The 21710-nt window shown below is 40.6% G+C and overlaps 1 protein-coding gene across 5 annotated transcripts in view; it reads left to right on the plus strand.

Moving 5' to 3' along the window:
- The first annotated feature begins 2540 nt into the window (after positions 1-2540).
- The window catches only part of WDR33 (WD repeat domain 33), a 66840-nt gene continuing 47670 nt past the window's right edge, over positions 2541-21710 (plus strand). The window contains exons 1-3 of one of the 5 annotated variants that reach the window (XM_061636405.1): positions 2541-2730; positions 16035-16164; positions 21036-21261. In XM_061636405.1, coding sequence (XP_061492389.1) covers positions 21058-21261 — 204 coding nt within the window. In that variant the 5' untranslated portion in view covers positions 2541-2730; positions 16035-16164; positions 21036-21057. Of the gene's footprint in view, positions 2731-2756; positions 2887-2912; positions 3127-16034; positions 16165-21035; positions 21262-21710 lie in introns of those variants that run through there. The other 4 variants (XM_061636407.1, XM_061636406.1, XM_061636408.1 and 1 more) reach the window with 4 other exon arrangements.

The raw sequence follows: 21710 nt of genomic DNA on the forward strand, positions 1-21710 counted from the left end.
TTTAAATGAGAGATAGAGCTGCCTGTTATCCGCATATTGGTGACACTGCAGCCCAAATCTCCTGATGATAGTCCCCAGTGGCTCTATATAGATGTTAAATAGCATCAGGGAGAGGATGGAGCCCTGTGGCACCCCACAAGTGAGAGGCCAAGGGTCCGAAACCTCATCCCCCAATGCTACTCTTTGGTGCCTATCAGAGAGGAAAGAATGGAACCACTGCAATACAGTGCCCCCTATGCCTAATCCCTCCAGGCGATCCAGAAGGATACCGTGATCAACGGTATCAAAAGCAACTGAGAGGTCCAGGAGGACGAGGAAGGTGCACTCACTCCTATCCAATGCTCTCCTCATATCATCCACCAAGGTGACCAAGGCTGTTTCAGTCCCATATCCAGGCCTGAAACCCGACTGAAATGGATCCAGATAAGCCGTTTCCTCCAATTGCGCTTGCAACTGCTTCACCACCACCCACCCGCTCAACCGCCTTGCCCAAGAATGGTAAGTTTGAGACTGGGCGAAAGTTGTTCAAATCTTGGGGATCCAAGGGGGGCTTCTTTAAAATTGGTTTTATTACTGCCTCCTTGAGGGCTGATGGCATTATGCCCTCTTCCAAGGACGCATTTACCACCACCTTGATCCCCTCGCCCAGACTGTCCTTGCAGCTCATAATGAGCCACGACGGCCAAGGGTCGAGTAAGCAGGTGGTTGCCCTTAAGGCTGAAAGCACCTTGTCCACTTCATCAGAAGGAAGAAGCTGGAACCGATCCCACACCACCGGAGAACCACTGGATGACTCTGGCTCGCTCACTGTATCCATAGCATGCGGAATCGCACTCTTTAGACGATCGATCGTATCTGCAAAGTGCTTTGCAAACTCATCATGGGAGGTCTTAGAATGTTCCATAGGTTCCAAAGCAGCTGGACTGACCAGGCTTCGGACCACTTGGAACAGCCTCCTGGGACAGCACTCTGCGGACGCAATAGAGGCAGCATAAAAATCCTTTTTTGCTGCCCTTATAGCCACATGGTAGGCTGCTGCAGCCGCTGTAACCTGTGTTCGATCGTCATCAGAGTGAGATTTCCGCCACCAGTGCTCTAGCCGTCTCACCTCCCACCTGTAGTTCCCAGGTTCCCTGCTTTTAAAGACAGGGACAACATTAGCTCTCCTCCAGTCATCCGGCACTTCACCAGTCCTCCACGATTTTGCTAAGATAAGAGACAGAGGTTCTGCGAGTTCTTCAGCCAGTTCCTTCAATACTCTGGGATGCAGTATATCAGGCCCTGCCGATTTGAACTCATTCAAAGTGATTAGGTATTCCTTGACCGTTTGTCTATCAATCTCAAGCTCCAATCCTGCCCCTTCTACTTCATGTTTCCCAGGGGGGTCATAGACGCTTTTTTGGGAGAAGACTGAGCCAAAGTAGGAATTGAGCACTTCTGCCTTTTCTTTGTTAACTGTTATCATTTTGCAATCCTCATTGAGTAGCTAAACACCATTTCCGTTCTCTGTCTTGTACTATGGCTATAGAAAGCTTTTTTGTTGCTTTTAGCATTCCTTGCTAACCTCAGCTCAAGCCTTCCTGACGCCATCCCTGCAATTCTGTGTTACCTGTCTGTATCCTTCCTTTGTGTTCTGGCCTTCCTTCCACTTCCTGTATGTGTCCTTTTTGTTTTCAGGTCATCTTCTAAGCTTTTGTGAAGCCATATTGGCTGCTTCTGCTGTCTTCCATCTTTTTCCCTTGTTGGAATTGTTTGCAATTGTGCCTTTAGCATTTCCTTTTTTTAGAACTCCCATCCATCTTGGGCTCCTTTTCTTATCAGGGTTACTTACCATGGAACCTCACTTATCATTGTTCTGAGTTTATTAAAAATGCCTTTCCTGAAGTAAAGGAAGCTTTTTCCCCCTTTAAGATCGAGAACTCAAGTATAACATGAGTTATAACATCTAATTAGAGATGGGGATGATAGAATACAACTGAGCACAACCTTAATTTCTTGTGATGATTGAGCCTCTTGTTTAATTCTTTGTAAACTTATTATAACTTTTTACACCATAAAAACCTCCTTTTAAAAAAAGGTTTTCTGTTAGGTATAGGGTTTCCTTTCTCTCTTCCACCCCACCCCGATTTTTTTTCTGCCTGAAGAATAATTTTAGATCAAGGATGGGGATGTCTCTGGTCCTCCAGGTGTTTTGCACTGGCCAATGGCCATGTTGGCTTGGGCTGATGGGAGTTGAAGTCCAACAACTCCTGGACCGCCGATATATAATCCGTATAGAAAATAGTCTGTTTGATCATCTCTCCGAGTTACTAAATCGTAACTATTTTGACACTTTTTAGGTGCTCCAAATAAAGGTTAATGCTACTCCTTCTGTTTGGATTCCTCACCCATACGCTAATCCGGCGCCGATCACTCTTGTCTATGTCATATTATAAATGCTTCCCTTTCCGGAACGGTAGTCAGCGCCGATCGGTACGTTGGCGGTCGCAAGACGATGTTGCATATTGCGTCTTACAAAGACCGCATGCGTATACTGAGCGACCTCCCTCTCCCCCTCCTTTTGACTGGCGCGCGCGGGCGCGCGCGATGACGTTGATCGTGTGCACCGCCTCCGATCGCTGGTGGGGAAGATGGCGGATGGTAGCGACGGCTCGTGAGGCAGCAGCTTCCGGGATAGGAGATCTGTGGACATTTGGGCCCCACGCACGGGGCTCCGTGAGCGGCTGTTTTGTGAGTGTTTCTAGTCAAGGAGGTTGGGTGACATGAAGGTGGGAGAAAGGAACCCCAACAACCCGAAAGACCGCCGCAGATTCCGCCATTTTTAGGCCTCGAGAGCTGCCGCTTTTACGCGATTGGCTGCGAAGGGGCCTGCTGTTGAAAACCGGGGTAGGAGAACGTTATGGGTAGAGAAGGAAAGAGGCTGGCATGGGGTTGTGAGTGAAAGACTGAAAAGAGCTACAAAATCTTCTGTCGAAGTTCTATACAGAACTAAAGTCTGGTGCCTAGGAGGCGGTAAGGCAGAACTGGCCATCTTCTTTTCCTGCTGCTTCGGACGCAATAAGTAATTTCGGCCTGTCCTTAAGAGATGCAGAATAGATCAAGAATGCTTTGTGCATAGAGTAGCGGGTATGTGTATGATCTGCGAGTCGGGATGCTTTCCATTTAGATCTTACCTAAATCATGCTCTCTCACTTAGATGCCCCAAAGCGCACTGCTACCTTAGCTTCAGTTGCTCGTTTGTAAAGGGAGGGGGTATGATAATGTTAGTCCACCTTACCGGGTTGTGAGGACTAATAGATTGTAGATGTCTGAGATGCTTTTTGGATCTTTAAAATATGAGTGTGGATGATAAATGGTAGTATATTAGCCTCATATGCTTTCTTGGCAACTTAATTTTTTGGTATAACAATATGCAGCACTAGATAAGTAGCGCTAGATTTAAGCAAAACAAGTAGGAGCTCATAACTGTAAGAAAGAGGGCAGACTGCATTCCTAAGTGCCCTTCTTTGGTGTAAGCCCAACTGAGTACAATAGGACTTAATTTTGAATAAACATGCAAAGGATTGTTTAATAACAAATAAGATTTGTTAGTAATGCATTGTGAAGAAACACTATGAATATGTTAGGAAAGATAGTAATACTTTTGTATTTTTTTAACAGCACTGATAAATTCAGTGTAAATTCCAGAATGCAATTAGGATTAAACCTTGTATTAGGCATTCTCTGATTATAAAGTTATTGTGAACAAGTACTTCCTAACTTCTTTGTCAAGAAGAATTCACAGTTCTAAAGCTTTCAGAAACAGCATTTTGGCCAGTGTGTGAGGAAGACCATGCTCAGACAGTATTTCTACTATATGCTACTTGACATACTTGACATACAGTTGTTACGTGTTGATATATAAACATCATAAAGCCTGTATTTGGCTAGTATGTACAGTACTAAAGTAACTTCTATATGCTCATAGAAGGCAGGTGTTTGTGTCATAATTTCACCGGACCTTAATACTACATAATTTTTCAGTTGTATGACTATGTATTCTAGGAATTTTTAAACCATATTTTATGTCTATTCTAGGCAGAAATGCAGGATGTAAATACAAAAATAATTAAATATGGGACAAGCATTGCTTTTTGGCTGGTAAGCCCCAAGGTTTTGATAATTTTCAAGTAAACATTACTAAACCAATAGAGCGCTTAATAATTTATTTCTAATGCTTGCTTAATACTTCTACAATACTGAAGTTTATACTTCAAACAAAACAGTTTAAACTGTTTTTATTTGAAGTAGAAGCTAACATCTCAAGTATGCAAAGTTAGATACCCTTTGAAATAGTCACATGAAATTTCTTGTCACATAATTCTACAAAAAGAATTCATTTGACTTTTCAGTTTTGAATTTTTATTTTTCTGCTTGAAATTTGGATATCAAGATAGGTTGTATTCATTTCCTGAGCAGTTCCCCATGGTTTTGCAGACAAAACGCACGAAAAGGCACAAAGGGGATGGATAGTTGGTACACTTACAGAGCAATCCTAACCAGTTAGATATGCCTGGATGCAGATAATGCAGGTGTGTCCCCTATGTAAATTAAGCTGCATCCTACCTGCTCCTAGCCAACGGGATCAGGGTAAATTTCATTTTCTGCCCTTCCGCTGAGTCCTGTTGGGTGAATTTAGTTACACTTGCATTTTTGATAGTGTAAATTACAGCAAGTTCTGTGGATGAAAGCAGTGAATGCAGGAAATTAGGATGCAGCATTACTCTTATCGCCCTCAGCATACCCCTGTTTTTTTTTACCTTTACTCCGATGTGACTTCAGCTGCTTAACTTACACCAGCAGGGCTTTCCCTCAGCCAGCGTAAGTAGATACGTTGGGGTAAGCCATTTACCCTGGCTTAAGGGTGCGGGTGGGAGTGGGGAAGAGATAAGCTTCATCCCAACCTCTCATAGCCAATGTATCTGGGGGGTTAAGATCACACTATTATTATTTGTTGTTATGTGCCTCCAAGTCGACTGCGACTTATGGCAACCCTATGAAATACTCACTTTGTCAAACCAATTATGATAAATGCCATAACACTAAGTGCTTTCTTTGGCTATCTATATGTAGAAAAAAGTAGGAAAATCAATGTTATCCATCTGATTCAAATTCACGCTATTTTGTGTAATTATAAATATACTATTCATTAAACTATGACTTTACATAGAGTCTAGTGATACTGGAATGGATCCAGTAGTGTCTTCCTGCTTAGGAAGGGACTCCTTTGGTATATGGAATGACTTTCACTCCAACATAGATTCCTCCCTTTACTGCGAGGGGTGATTTTTTGCCAATTCCCCTTTCCTGCCTGCAGAGCCTCCCCTGTTCCCACATTGTTCCAGAGGATCCCTCAAATCTCTTGAGTAGACTTGAACAGTGAATTGGCAAAAGTTGCTTCCTCCCCCCTTTCTGTTAGTGGTTCTTAAGAGTGTCCTTCCTGTGAGTAGAATTCTGCTCACAGGATCTTTGGATCTACATCCCTGTTTGTGTTATATACAGTTCCCTTTTGCTTTATATTTGTTGCCACAGAGCGGGAAAATGATGCACAGATTTACTCAGAATATTATCTTATATTTATACAAGAATAAATATTAGCCCCAACGTTTCTCAGATGGCCATATCCTGCTGTGTCTCTTTTAATTGTGTTTAGTCCAGTCATTCTTAAACTTTGTTGTACTGCAGACTGCTATTGTGGTTAGCTTAATCTTTGAAGACCATAACATTTTCTCACATTACAGTTGCTGCCTATGTGGGAAAGCAATTTTAAAGAAGGCTTCCAGAATAAAGAGTCAACTCTTGAATGTTAGTTCTTGGATGTTAGTTTTGCATGTGCTCTGTCACTGAGAACTTTCAGTTGGGATTCTACTGTTCCTGACTATTTCTTTAATTATGCCTGCTCTTTGGAAGCTCCTCACAAATGGTTCCCTCCTCTCTGCACTCCATCCTTTAATAACACCTGCATTAGAGAACAGAAAGGGTTGAGTTTTAATTCAGGATGTGTCACTGTTTGATGTGGAAGATAGCTCTCACCTTCCCCCCTCCCCCCTATTTTTGTCATGGTCTTGTGGATTGCCTCAAGGCACACTGGGAGTCATAGTTTAAGAGTCAATGATAATTTTAAATTGACTTGAAAACCTTATTAATTGCAAGTGATTTGCTTATAAATAAACATCGGTGAGACTGCAGTTCTTAGCATAATAAAATAGAAGGGGTCCAGATGAAGAATGAAGTCTATCAGACATAAGATAGAATTTAGAACTTTGTCTTGTTTTTCTTAATTCCCCTGAAAATGAGTTTTTTGTGTGGTTTCTTTATCAGTTGTCTCCTACAGTATATTGAGAGCCTCTGTGGTGAGGTGGTTGTTGGACTAGGATTGAGAAGATGCTGGTTCAAATCCCCACTCAAAGTTCATTGGGCCAGTCATTATCACTCAGCATAATCTACCTCACAGAGTTGTTGTGAGGATAAAATGAAATTATGAGAATAATCTACACTGACTTGGCCACCTTGGAGAAAAGGCGTGATATAAATACAGTAAATAATTCAGGAGTTGTGTGGGAAAGGCAAAAGTATAATCAGGTCCCAGTAGCTAGGCATGTAAACCATCACATTAACCTGCAGTTTGTCTTAGTAATGTAGCAATTGTTTTTTTAAGTTTCAGGCTCAAAAAATGTAAAATAAAAAGATTTCATAATAACTTTCTCTTGATGGTACCATTTACTGGAACTGTAGCTTCTGCAGAGAAGCTGGCTCCTAGCAATCTCCAAGGAGCCTGCACCAGAGTAAGAAATAAGCGCTGGGAGTTGCACTCTGTAGAGACTTAGAACTAGTTTTCCTTCTAATTGTAAACTGCTAGTCTCTGAGGAGAAATTCCTGGCTTACTGAAGTTAAATGAAGTTTATTATTTTCCATCTAGTTCTGCAAATATTTTTGAGAGATTTGGCTTACTTAATAATTAAGTTACCTTTTGCACTCTGGGGAGGTTATATTAGGGCACACACATTGTTCCTGAGACGTGCAGCTCTCAGACTTTATAAAAAGAAAATCACATGATTCAAATTGCCTGTAGAACAATGCACTGAAGAATAAAAGCAAGATCTTTAGCTTCTGCCATTTGTCTATATCAAATCTAGATCCAGTTCTACCCTTGCCAGTAAAGAAACAGATGCCTAACTGCATGTAAGAATAAGTGTTAATAATAGAGAGTGTTGACTAACAGCACAGTCCTAATAATGTATAGTCCTGTTGAATTTAATGGGTGAAAAGTAAGTCCTGTTGAATTTAATGGGTGCTACTCCCAGGTAAATAGGATTAGGATTGCAGCCTAATTTATGTATGCTAGGATTTAGTTCAGGAGCAGATAACAGGTATGTTAAACTGCCTTATATAAATTTAAAGACCTATTTCAGTGGTACACAACATTGAGCACTCTTAAAAGGGGGGCTTGTCTCAAGCTGGAAATGTGAAGTACATGTGCAATCAAATTACTGATCAATTTGTTACAGAGAGCCTGTTCGAACTTGCAGTCTTCCACTAGTAGTGTGCCTTGACATGTGTAATCCACCAATGTTAATTTAGGATGCCAAAATCATGGCTTATTACAGTGTGCAAGAGCAAGATAGTGTCCAAAACAACAATTTAATATATTTTACTCTTTATATGGCACTATGAATGTGAGGCAGAAGCACTTCCTTTCTTCTTCACTCAAACAGATCATTTACTGTGCTGCATTCTAAGGGGTCTTAGATATGATATTGGAGTCATGCTCTTGGACTGGTGTTTAACATTAAATGTTCAGAAATGTTTCATAGTTACGCATTGCTTTGGGAGCTAAAGATCATACATAGGGATTTCAAACCCATTTATATTATATTTATCTTGTATACAGCTTTTGCACAGATGCTTTTGTGCCACCACTGATGCAATTCAAAAATTGACACTGGTGACATTCATATGGGTTTTCTGGAAAATTTTGAATTTAAAACTTTTCCAGAATTATTTCTGGTGCTCTAAATAGATCCAGGTCTGATTTAGCAGATGTAAATGAGAGATTATATATTGATTTAGTTAATTGTCCATATATTAATTTAGTTAGCAAAACTAAAAAAAACTGCCATAGTACTTGTATGTGCTGTGTTAACATACTAATTTTAGCTGTGCATCAAGCATTTTTAGAAACAGAAAAATCTCCACAGAATTTTTTCCATTTCACAAAATGTATGTGGAAACTTTTCTACCATGCATCACTTGGTGGCAGAGAAGGTAATAATAAGTAGTAGTAATGTGAGTGAATGAAGAAGAAGGGGATCACCAGTCACCTCTGCTTAACCATTTGTAAGACTGTTCAAATGAATGATGTAAAGTGGGTCTGTGGCTGCATTTGGACATACAGCAGGTGATGTTATGTAAGGTCCAAACTGTTCAACAAGTAGGCTGTAGGAAACAAATGCTAACAGTAGCATTGCATGGCTTCAAGCTTCATTGAGATTTTAACTTTGTGAGCAGATTGTAGCAGCTGCATTTGTTGCTGCATTCCTTTGGATACTATAATGCTGGAAATGAATGAAAAAAGTAATAATTTATTCTTTTGTAAAAAGTCAATTTGCCTAAGAACACTCTTAGAAATCATTTTCCAGTTTAGAAATTACTTGTATATTCTTTGTGTTTTGCCAGTTTTAATTTGCATTCTCAATAATGATGTATGTGGGGCAGAAAATTTTCTGTTGCTGCATTTTTCCATGGCAAGAGAAATTTTATATAAATGCATTGTGTTGTGTTTTTTTAAATCATTAGTGGCATAATGAATGGATAATTAACTTTTTTAAGGTAAATATCTTTAGGAAGCGTGCATGCATATGTGAGGTAAAGTATATAAGTTTTCAATGCTTTCATTTAAAAAAAAATATAATCAATATAAGGAAGTGTAGGGGGGTGCTGATGTCACCCGGAGAAGATGGAGGCATAATCTGTATGCTCCTTCCCTCACTGCTAATCTTTTAGCCATATCAACCATTGAAGTTTTCAAATCTTTGAACTATTATTATCTTCTGCAAAAATATGCAACAAAGACCACAACCTCAGTGAGAAAAAAGCCTGAAGACTTATTTTGAACTGAGAGAGCAAGCAACAACATCAGAGGTATCTGACATTGACGAGGATAGGCCCAGCATGATGGCGGAGCAAGTGAAACTGTCACAGAAAGAAGAACCAGTGGCAACATTGGTTTTATTATTATAAAGCAGCTATTAGGCCTATAGATGAGAGAGTAACTAAGGAAGAGAACAGCCTTTCTGAAGTTGCAACTGTGGCTGGGTAGGCAATCGATTTAGCAGTAAAACAACAGGAGAAACTAAAATCTTTATCGCACAATAATCTACAACTCTATTATGGGTCCGGATACCTTAAAAGTTCTGACTCTTAATGTCCGGGGACTAGGCAACCCAGTTAAGAGACGCGAAGTGTTAAATGCCTTATGTAGTAGAGACTCCCGTGATGTGGTACTTCTGCAGGAGACATACCATAGAAAACTCACAGATTGTGTATTGAAACATCAGCGATATCCACTACAATTTACCTCCCCAGGGACTTCTAAATCTAGAGGGGTTGTGCTGCTTTTGGCTCACACACTTAATTTTAAATTAATCTCTTTCCAAAGAGATGAAAAAGGCAGATTTATTTTTGTTAAAGATACCCTGGATGGTAAATTAATCATGCTTGCATCGGTTTATGGTCCGAATTCAGATCAGTTCTCCTTCCTGGAGCAGACCCTTACAGATTTGGATCTGCTCAGGGAAGAAGAGTTGCTTATTGGGGGAGATTTAAATATTTGCCTATTTGCCTCCCTGGGCTCCTACTGGGAGGAAGGGTGGGATATAAATAAAATAAATAAATAAATATGGTAAGTCAACCTAAACTAGACAGGCAAAGATTGAGAGGTTCAGAAAGCCAATCCCATTGTACACTTTTGGTACTATTGACCCAATTTCACATGATTGATGTTTGGAGAACTCTCCACCCCACTGATGGTAATTACACTAGTTTTGCCCCAAGATTCCAAAATTATGCAAGATTAGATTATATTCTTGCTTCTACCAGTTGAGGGGATAAATTGGTTGATGTGGGAATTAGCTGTATGGAAATATCTGAACATGCCACTGTTTGGGCCTTGCTACAATGCCTCTCTACACTTCATCATTATCCCAGTTGATGACTGTCTCCTTCCTTGTTGCAAAAAAAAAAAGGGGTCTTGGGGTAATTTGGAAAAACACATTAAGGAATATTTGACTTGAATTCCTATGATGACTTACCACCCTCAATTGTATGGGATGCAATGAAATCTGTTATCGGGGGGGTTATATCAGTGAACTTATGGCACATAAGAGGTTAAATTAATTAGTAAGCGATCAGTTACTAAAGGAAATTGCAGACCTAGAGTTAGAACACAAACATAGGGGGGTCTAGAATTTACTGTTGTCTCCTCCAAAAAAGAGCAAAACGTAAAGAATTGGACTTTGCAAAAATCTCGGCACAACTGATGTACACCAAACAAAAATACTTTGAATTTGGGGATAAAAATTCCACATTGCTTGCTAACTGTATTTGGAAAAAACAGGAGGATAGGAAGATTTACTCCATCCAGGCCAAAGATGGGGGTTTAATCACTGATTCCAAAAATATCAGTAACATATTTGCTGAATTTTACTCAGAACTCTACTCTGAAGGTAATTCATCAGCACAATCAACAGCTTTTTACAAGGTATACCTGTGACCACCCTCACAGACAATCAAATGTGTTTGCTAAATCAGCCTGTCTCCATAAAGGAGGCATTAGCTGCAATAAAAAAACTCAAGAATTACAAAGCTCCAGGGATAGACGCTTTTGGAGGAAGCTTCTATTAAAACAAATTAAGGACCTTTAATTTCATTTCAATCGGGGTTCAGGCCTGGTTTTGGCACTGAGACTGCCTTGGTCGCCCTGTTTGATGACCTATGTCGGGAGAGAGACAGAGGGAGTGTAACTCTGTTGATTCTCCTTGACCTCTCAGCGGCTTTTGATACCATCGACCATGGTATCCTTCTGGAGAGGCTTGCGAAATTGGGAGTTGGAGGCACTGCTTGGCAGTGGTTCCGCTCCTACTTAGCGGGTTGTCTCCAGAAGATAGTGCTTGGGGAACATTGCTCGACACCGTGGGTTCTCCAATGTGGGGTCCCGCAGGGTTCAGTTCTGTCTCCTATGCTTTTTAACATTTATATGAAGCCGCTGGGGGCGGTCATCAGGAGGTTTGGAGTGCGCTGTCATCAGTATGCTGATGACACGCAGCTCTACTTCTCCTTTACATCTTCTTCAGGTGAGGCAGTCGACGTGCTGAACCGTTGCCTGGCTGCGACAATGGACTGGATGAGAACTAACAAACTGAGACTCAATCCTGACAAGACTGAGATGCTGTTGGTGGATGGTTTCTCTGATCGGATGTTGGATATATACCCTGTCCTGGATGGGGTTACACTCCCCCTAAAGGAACAGGTGCGTAGTCTGGGAGTCATCTTAGACTCTTCCCTCACACTTGAGGCTCATGTAGCCTCGGTGCCCCGGAATGCGTTCTACCAACTTCGGTTGGTAGCCCAGCTATATCCCTATCTGAGTAAGGAGGACCTCTCATCAGTGGTACATGCTATGGTAACCTCGCATCTGGACTACTGCAATGCGCTTTACGTAGGGCTACCTTTGAAGACGATTCGGAAGCTACAGCTAGTGCAAAATGCGGCAGCCAGACTGCTAACAAGAACTAAGCGGTCTGAGCATATAACACCTGTGCTAGCCCGTTTGCACTGGCTTCCAATATGCTTCCGGGCCAGATTCAAAGTGTTGGTACTTAGCTTTAAAGCCTTATACGGCGCGGGACCACGATATCTGTCGGAACGCCTCTCCCGATATGAACCGGCCCGTACACTACGGTCTACTACGAAGGCCCTCCTCCGGGTTCCGACTCATAGGGAAGCCCGGAGAGTGGTGACAAGATCTAGGGCCTTCTCAGTGGTGGCCCCTGAACTATGGAATGGTCTTCCCGAGGAGGTGCGCCTGGCGCCGACACTCTCATCTTTTCGGCGCCAGGTTAAAACCTTTCTCTTCTCTGAGGCATTTTAATTCCTGTTAATTCTAAATTATTATATTTTGATTTTAGACTGTACAGTTTTGTGTACAGTTTTGTGTTATTTTTATTGTATTTTTAATGTTCACTGCCCAGAGAGCTGTTGCTAGTCGGGCGGTATATAAGCTTAATTAAATAAATAAATAAATTTAAGCACCCCACTTAACCTCTCTTTTCTCTGATGTCCTAGATGGAGGACAAATCCCACCCTCCTGGCACCACTGTAGGATTATAGTCCTTCCAAAACAGGGAAAGGATCTGGCATTGGCAGAATCCTACAGACCCATTAACCTATTAAATCAAGAAAACCTATTTACATCTGTTTGTTTGCTTGTTTATTTGTTTGTTTGTTTGTTTATTTATTACTTGATTTATATCCCACCCTTCCTTCCAGCAGGCACCCTGTTCTAGGTTCTCGTCTAAACACTTCTATTCCTTAATACATCTCCCCAGACCAAACTGGCTTTATGCCAGGTAGACAGATTCAGACCCAGTTTGAAGGCTTTTAAATGTGCTATATCATAGTAAAACTTCAGGTTCCCCCTTGGCTCTTCTGTTATTAGACACATGTAAGGCCTTCAACTGACTGGACTGGAATTATCTCTTTGCACTAATGTCTAAACTCTACATGGGGCACCCTTTTATAGATGCCATAATGTGGCTTTATGATAAATCAACAGCAAATGTTTGGGTTAATGGCACTGACTCTGCGGGGTTTGCAGTATGCCGTGGGGTGAAGCAGGGATGCCCGCTGTCCCCACTCCTGTTCGCAATCTCCATAGAGCCACTTGCCATTGCTATTCGCTCTAACCCACATATTGTTGGCCCATTCATCAATGGATCCCAACATACCATTAGTTTATTTGCAGATGAAATAGCTTTGATGTTGTCAAACCCACAAGAGGCAATTGGAGAGATATTGAATGTCCTATAATTATGGTAATGTAACAGGATTCAAAATTAATATTCTCAAATCAAAAATTATGTTTCTAACAGACTGGAGGGGAGGGGGCAGATTAGGAGAATGTCTGGTTTCAAGGAATGCCCTAAAAAACTTAAATACCTAGGAGTTTATGTAACCCAAAATCTAGCACGCTTGGGAACAGAGAACTGTACCCCCTTATTACACCAAGCTTGTCCAGAACTCCAGAGATGGACTAAACTGAATATGTCATGGTTGGGTTGAATAGCGGCAGTGAAAATGTCTGTTTTACCTAAATTCTTATTCCTTTTTCAGACTTCCTGTAGCTGTTCTCAACAAAAGAATGCAAATATGGCAATCATAGCTTAATGAATTTGTACACAGATGCAAAACTAGGATTAGTAGCAAAAGTCAATATAACATGGGATACAGGGGAGGCTTAGGGATACCACACCTACAATATTATTTTGATGCTTTTCAGTTACGACAGATGTGTCCTTTGATAACAGTCAGGGCTGTGGAGTCGGTACGTCAAACCTTTGACTCCGACTCCTCTATTTTTCTACTGTCCGACTCCGGCTCCTCTATTTTTCTACTGTCCGATTCCAACTCTGACTCCTTCATAAATGGCAAATGTATATTGATGTATGTTAAAATATTAATATTAACATATTAGTTTTATTTTGAAGCCAGAGTCAGTACATTTCTTCCGACTCCGACTCAAAATTGCTTCTGACTCCACCCAAAATTGCTTCCAACTCCACAACTCTGACCCCACAGCCCTATACACAATGATGTAAACAAACTATGAATTGGCATAGAACTTGTTAACCTGGTTTACAGGGCCTTGCCATTCCTCCCCAAAGAATGGAAAACAAACTATATAGATAAGCCATTTTTAAAATTAGCTTTTTAGGATTGGAGATCTTGGTATAAGAAGCTCCCCCCACCAATCTACCCATTAACACCTTTTGCCTTTCACCCTTTGTTTATTCAAGCAGGGGAAGTTTTTAAACTTCCTGATTGGGAAACAGGTGGCTTATATAGGTTGAAAGACCTGCATGAGAACAGCTTACCATTGTCCGGAAACTTGATGAAAGAACACATCCCAGGCATCAATTTAAACAGGCTTCATTGTAATCAACTGATCCATTTCCTCCTTAAACCTATACTTATAGGACAGGCATCATGACCTCTTACTGCCTCTTACTGCCTTTGAAAACATAATCCTACTTGCACAGGAAAATGGAAATGGACTGCCTTCAAGTCGATCCCGACTTATGGCGACCCTATGAATAGTGTTTTCATGGTAAGCGGTATTCAGAGGGGGTTTACCATTGCCTCCCTCTGAGGCTGAGAGGCAGTGACTGGCCCAAGGTCACGCACTGAGCTTGATGGCTGTGTGGGGATTCGAATCCTGGTCTTGAATCCAAGGTCGTAGTCCAACACCTTAACCACTGTATCACACTGGCTCTCAGAGTGATCTTCAAAAACTAGTTTCTAGGATTTACAGAGAGTTACAAGTAGAATCAATGGGATCTTTAATAGGTACCAAACTGATGTGGGACCGGGAACAATATTGTAACAGAAGTGGAGCAATGGACTGTTGTTTTGAGCCAAACATCCCTTCAAATCTATATCTGCTCAATTCTGAGTAAACTCTTTAAAAGTTATACACAAATGGTACATGACTCTGCTTAAGCTATCCCACATCACCAACTCTACTAGTTCTGACTGTTGGAGGCAATGTGGCACACACAGATTGTGTCTGCATATGAGGTGGGATTGTCCCCATGTCCAGACTTTTTGGGTAATGGTATTCTCAGAGATTACTCTAATTATGGGACAATCTTTGACGCTGTGTACTAGCATTGTTAAACCGTTTTATTAATTTGAATCAAGATACTGTACACTCTTCAAGAAATTACTATTAGTAGCAGCTAGGCTTGAGATTGCTCACAAGTGGTGAACACTCGAAGGGCTTTCTTTGGACACATGATATAACCATGTTGGTTGATAGCTTTGGCTTAGAACTTGACATCATAAATACAGATAGCGCAAGGTAGAGCACATAAAAATAAATTTGATATCGTGTGGTACCCCTTTATTCAATTTGTTAATTCCTCAGACTACATAAATACTCATCCAATATCTCATGGTCAGCTGTGGCTATCTATGCTAGGAAGGTAACTAAAGAAACAGATAGGAGGATTCCTTTCTTTTTTGTAAGCAACCTTTATTGCCAGCTGATACTTACGTGATTGCTTAGTATTTTGTATTTTATGTACAATTTGTCAAATTCAAATAAAACGCTACACGAGTTGTCACGTCAAAATATTTACAACTGTTCCAAGAAAAAGAATTTCCAACTGAAGTTCGGAATTTGTTTAAGTATGCATATTTAACTGGCATTATTATTTATTATTATTTATTAGATTTATGTCCCGCCCTTCCTCCCGGTAGGAGCCCAGGGTACCCAAGATTTGGCTTAGCATGTCATCTGAACCCGGCTCATGGTTAAGTTCTCTCCAGGCTAACCACAAGATGTAACCCCTTGAATTTAGGTTTATGTAACATAACTACGCAATACTATAAGGCAGCTTCCCATGTTCCTAACACAGCATACTTTTTTTAGTTTATTTACAAAATATAAGTTGAACAAACTAAACCAGATCTGAGTTGATTTAGGATATCAGAATGTTTTTTTAAAAATTGTATGTTAGAAGATAGTACTGTGAGTACCTAAAATAGTACCTACTATTTATTTATTTATTTATTATTTTATTTATATCCTGCCCTTCCTCCCAGCAGGAGCCCAGGGTGGCATTTATATAACATTTTTAATTTGCAAAGTACTGTTTGATCTCTCTGAACACCTTCACAACAGCTCTGTAAGCAGGACTTTTGTTTGTTTGTTACAGATGAGGAACTGGGGGAGAGTGTCTTGTCATGGCAAAGGTGAAGCTTGAACCTAGGATTCATAAATACAAGGCCTCTGATATATACATTGGATTCTGGCTATCTTTTAGCTAAGCAAGTGGCCTCTTGCAGGTATTTTACATGACTTCAAAGTTTTTGAAACTCTAGCACTGAATTTTCAAGGAGAAATGTAACAAATGACTAATTTGGAAGCAACGCACATTGCTTTAACAAGAGTGTTCTCCCCCCCCCCCCCAAAAAAAAAAAACTATTCTGGAGCTGAGCTTTAGGCAAGTTCATTCTGTCAATACTTCAGCATTTCAACACTGTTGTATTGTGGAGGATGATTGAATGCTCTCATAAGCATCACCACTGTAGAAAGATTCCAGTCTAGTCTGTCTCCTGAATCTTGTAAATTCTGTCATTTATAAACTGTTCACAGCTAAGGTAGAAACTGTACTTGTACTTCTTTAATAAATAATCAGAATAAAACATGCTTTTTATATAGTGAAGGTTGCAAAAGCATTTCCGTTCATCTAGAAATGATTTGCCATTGACTTCATTGTGTGTCCCAGAAGTCTAATGTTCTCAGGTAGCAATTTTGCTCTTTCTTCTACCTGTTTTATTTTTAAACATATATCCTACCCTTGCTCCCTGAAGGTACAGTTAAGGTGATTTCACACAAAAAATCCAAATACATGTGATTTTGATTTTGTTCAAAAGCTCATGTCATTGTTCTTATATTGTCTTCATCTGTATAGAATAGTAACATGCATGCATTCCTGTGCCATGGGAGAGGGGGAACTACTAGAGTTAAAGGTGTACTGACAGCCTTTATCAGAGCCCCATTTACTTACAGGCTGTGAAGGAAGAGGAAGAAGCCAGCTGAACTGGCATGTGCTGGTCATTGGAGCCAGCCATTGCAGAATGCAAGGGATCTGATGATGCAACTCTAGCTAACTGCTTCTTCCTCTCTCCTCATCCAGATAAATAATAGGGCTTTGCTACTAGCTGTAGGGACCATATACCTACTCACTTGTTGCTGCAGCGTTGCTTCAGCCAGATCCTCCAAGAGATCCATGGGACAAGCAATGTGCTTGGGCCAACTGAGGTTTGCAGAATTGAATGTTTTGCTGAGGCATGGAGAAGGCCTACCATTGCTACACCAGTAACCTATGGCTTACTTGGCCTGGTTGACAATGGTTCAATCAGACTTTAGTTAACATGAGAAGCCAGTAAAAATATGTCATATTCACTAATTCTGCCCCTCCGTACCACACGCAAGGTACCATTCTGAGCTTCAGAGCTGCTAATTTACAGCTAACAAGCACAGCTATAAGACAAGTCCCTATCCTCCTCTCCCATTTCCAGGCTTTGAGGGAGGCTTGACCTATAACCAGAGAACCGTGGAGGCCTGCATAGCAGCGCAATATCTCACTACTATGGTGTTCTTTCTGATACTTAGCATAAGGTCTGAGAGAAACTGGGGTGATCTTGCAAGAATGCAAGCAGCAAGCTGGAATCACCTTTCTGAACCCATGGCTGCATGCTTTTTTGCACATAGGCAGGCCCTATAGGTAGGTGCAGACAGCATGGGCATCTGGATTTTGGGGCTTGCCTGCATGTATGGAGGTCTCTACCTTGCTCTCTGTCCATATTAACAGTGAGTTAGTGGGGAACCTTTTTGAGCCCAAAGGCCATCTGCCCTTCTGGGCAACTTTCAGGGGACCACATGTCCAATAATGGAGTCAGAGGCAAAAATGAGTGGAACAACAAATGTAGGTTTTATCTTTGTACAGTAGGTTAGTTTCTATATACTCATCCACCCTTTGTATCCTCCAGAGAGTGTTACTGGGGTATAAGGTCATAGGCCAGCCATGCAAGAGTACTCAGTGTGGCCTGGGGATCTTTCTAAGGGCCGGGTAGGAAGGACTGAATTTGGCCCTTGGGCCCGAGTCTCTCCATCCCTGGTCTAGATCATGCCCAGTATTGTTTTCCTAGGCAAAAAAAGACAAATCGATTAAACTATTTTTCATAAGAAGGGTGATTCATTTATTGATTTTTAAATTGTATTCCAGTTCTTGACTGAAGTCCACAATTCTATTAAAAACTGAACAATTTAAGAAATGTAAAAGAAGTTAACCCATGAAAAGAGATTGTGGGTGGAGGAGAGAAAATGCTGAAAAACAGAGTTTTAGAATACTGAACAAACAAAACTGCCCAATAAGAAAGAAAAGAATTTAATGTTTTCCATGCGTGGGAGGATTTTTACTTTTAATTTGGACATGTGAGGGAAGCTGCAGAAGGAGCAATTCTGAGCTGTCTCGAAACAGGCATATGATGGGGCAGCAAACACCAAAAAGTTAAAACGGCACAATTTAATATTTAAAAAATTATCTAATATATTATTATCATCATTATTATCATTTATTAATTCCGCTTACATGCTAAAATGATTTCTAAGCAGTGTATGATAAAATCATACATAATGAAAACACGCAATGAAACAATTCCATCAAAGCATAATATACAATAAAAATATAATATTACCAACTTTGCCTTGCCTCCTACATCGTAATTACTGTGTTACTTTCTACATGAAGTGTCTCTAATGTGTGAGATCAATTAGTAATAGTTTATACAGTAGTAACTGTCTCACAAAGGAGTACAAGTTTATTTCAGGAAACTATCCTGTTTTCAGAGTTGCATTCTTTATGAAACCAGCAGTAAAGTTGCAGTAATGGCAAAAGTTTTTACTGACACTGTCATATGTCTATGACACTGGCCTTTTAGTGGATTTTCTTGGGTAAAATGCATGCCCAGATTCTGATAGTAACCTTCATGTTGTGGGCACAGAACCTTTTCAGCTCCCTCTCCCCATTCAAGTAGCCCCTTGCTGCTTCAGAGCTTCATTCAGGATTAGAGAGATCACATTAGGACCTGGCACCAGAAGGAAATATGTGGTACTTTCTGTTTGCACATATTGTGGGTGGTAGCAAATTCCACTCACAGCCTTGGATGTTGAGCAAGAGGAATTAATCCCAACTGTTCTAAAGAAGTGTATTTTTAAATATGCCAGTTATGACCCTAAAAAAAAACTGCTTTCCCCTCCCCTCTGTGTCTAATAGGTTAGATATTTCTCAAAGTCATATATTGCTGTGGTGGGTGTTTTCATTGCTCCACCCACATTTGCCTCTGGCCCCATCCACCACCAACATGTGGCCCTTGGAAGGTTCTCCAGAAGGGAATGTGGGCCTCAGGCTGAAGAAGGTTCTCTAGCTCTGCCCTACAGCCTCACTTTGCATGTTAGAGACAGAGGAAAGTTTCAGTGGAGGCACACATCCTGATCCCAATGTTGAAGGTCCCAGGCATGATGTAAAACTTGCATACATGGAGATGCCAGATAGTGAAACCTGCTCATGACCTCATTCAGTAGAGAGGTTATCCTCAGTGCAGGTGTAATGTATAGTTAACACTAATGATCTCACATCCTGGTTTATGGTAAATTCTTACCCGTGTTTTAGGTATTTCAACATACCGCTTTGCCATAAGGAAAAACTATAGTTAATCATTCTCTGTATTGGAGTCTAAGTAGACCTGAGATGGAAAATGTGGATCACAGGCAAGCATGGCTACTGCCTAGGTATTCTAGATGGCCTTGATTAGGATGCTAACTTCTCAGGCTAACCTAGCCATATGGTTTGTGGGAGTCAGAATGCTACCTTCAGCTCCTATGAGTATTAACAAAAAGAATTAGCCAGTTCTAACAGTCAAATCATAATCATGTTTCCTTGGAACTAAATCCCACTGTATGAGCGGGGGACCCCTGACCTGTGGGTCAAATTAGGCCTGCCAGGGCTCCTAGTTTGACCTGTAAGAAGTACCGTTTTTTTCATCTGATGTCATACTGGACAGATAAAATTACAGCTGCAAAGGAACCATTGAGAACCATCTGCTTCTGATTATTCCTTTGCAAGTATGGCTTGCATTCAGTGTTCTTTAAATTTGGCTCTGAATGCAAGTGGCCTGTATCAGTTCCACTTGGCAGTTCCCAATCTGAGCTGTTCTGGAGCCCCCCCCCCCCCCGCAACCTTCCAAAGCAGCTTTCATGGAGCTACAGGAGGAAGGAAGAATTGCCCCTGTGCCTCTGGGGGAACATCCTGTGAGCAGAACAGCTTTTAAAAAATCTAAGGCTGATGCTACAGATATTTCATTTGAAATAAAATGCAAGCTTTGTACGTACTTTACAGAAAGAGGTATAATACCATGGGGAGGTTACATTCTCTTACGATGGTGATGAATATGTGAATGCTAATAGTTACTTATATCCCAAAATTAGCACTCAAGGCATCTCATAATAAATCCAAAAATACACAAGACATCGTCTTATGGCAATAGTAATTGCCATAAATATCAAGGAGCTGTTCCTCGATATAAGCAAGCAATTAAGCATTTTATCTTTTTTTGTTTGAGCAACACTTTAGATTCAGCTTTTCCTATGGTCTCTATAGCGCTTTAGTACACTGAATTTTTTCACAGTAATATTTTCAATGCCTGTATCATAGCTAGTATTAAAGGAAAAACGGAAGCTACTGAGACAAACATAGCCTATCATAAAAATTTGGAGGAAACATTGTGGGACAGGTATGTGTGCATGCATGCGCAAATACAAAAAAATAGTGTGCCCATAGTAAGGGAATAGGGGAATGGGAAAATTGAATTATCAAAGAGGAACATAGGAGAGATGATAGATTGGAGAGGTACAAACGTGGTAGTAGGCTTGAAGAGGGATGTTCAGGATGAAATAATTTTTCAAACATTTTAACTTCCCTGTTAACTATCTATGTCATAGGTTCCCCTCCCCTGATCTATGGATTAATGTAGCACATTTTAAAATGCTGCCTTGTTTACATGAGAATTTCTAGTGCTTTTTAGATTTCTTATATTTTTGCATTTCTAGTTAAAGCTTTATTTTTAATTTGAATTTTTTGTTTGTTTTTTAGATCTTTCAAAGCAAAAGTCACCATGGCTACAGAGATTGGATCACCACCACGATTTTTCCATATGCCAAGGTTTCAGCACCAGGCCCCTCGGCAACTATTCTATAAGAGACCTGATTTTGCTCAGCAGCAGGCAATGCAGCAGCTCACGTTCGATGGAAAACGTATGAGAAAAGCTGTGAACCGAAAAACTATAGACTATAATCCTTCTGTAATCAAATATTTGGAGGTATGTTCAGAACCTGTTGCACCTACAATTGCTTATTAAATGTTAGAAGATTTAGATTAACTTGAGACAAAATTAGCCTATAATTATTAAGCCCAAATTTCTAATTAGTGAAGATTGTGCCAAATATTTTGTGAAAACTAGCTTTAAATGCTGATATTGAGAGTGGCTGTGGGAAAGGGGGAATTCTGTTACCAGGTCTGAGCCATTTCTGACAATGCACTTAAAAATTTCACACCAAAAATGCCCTAGAAAGAGGGCAAAAACTATTCTTATTTTCAGTCCTCGAAGACTAACGGAAGCTCCAGCTCATCCTTCATATCAGGCACACCAAAGCTAGGGAAACAGCAAATAAGAGGTTAGTTTGCTGCCCTCGCTAATGAATAAGACTCATTCAGCAAGATCTAACTGTGTTCTGATCTTACTAGAGCAGACGTGGCTTAACTTGTGGC

Source organism: Rhineura floridana, chromosome 7 (genome assembly GCF_030035675.1).
Source record: "Rhineura floridana isolate rRhiFlo1 chromosome 7, rRhiFlo1.hap2, whole genome shotgun sequence".
Taxonomy (NCBI): domain Eukaryota; kingdom Metazoa; phylum Chordata; class Lepidosauria; order Squamata; family Rhineuridae; genus Rhineura; species Rhineura floridana.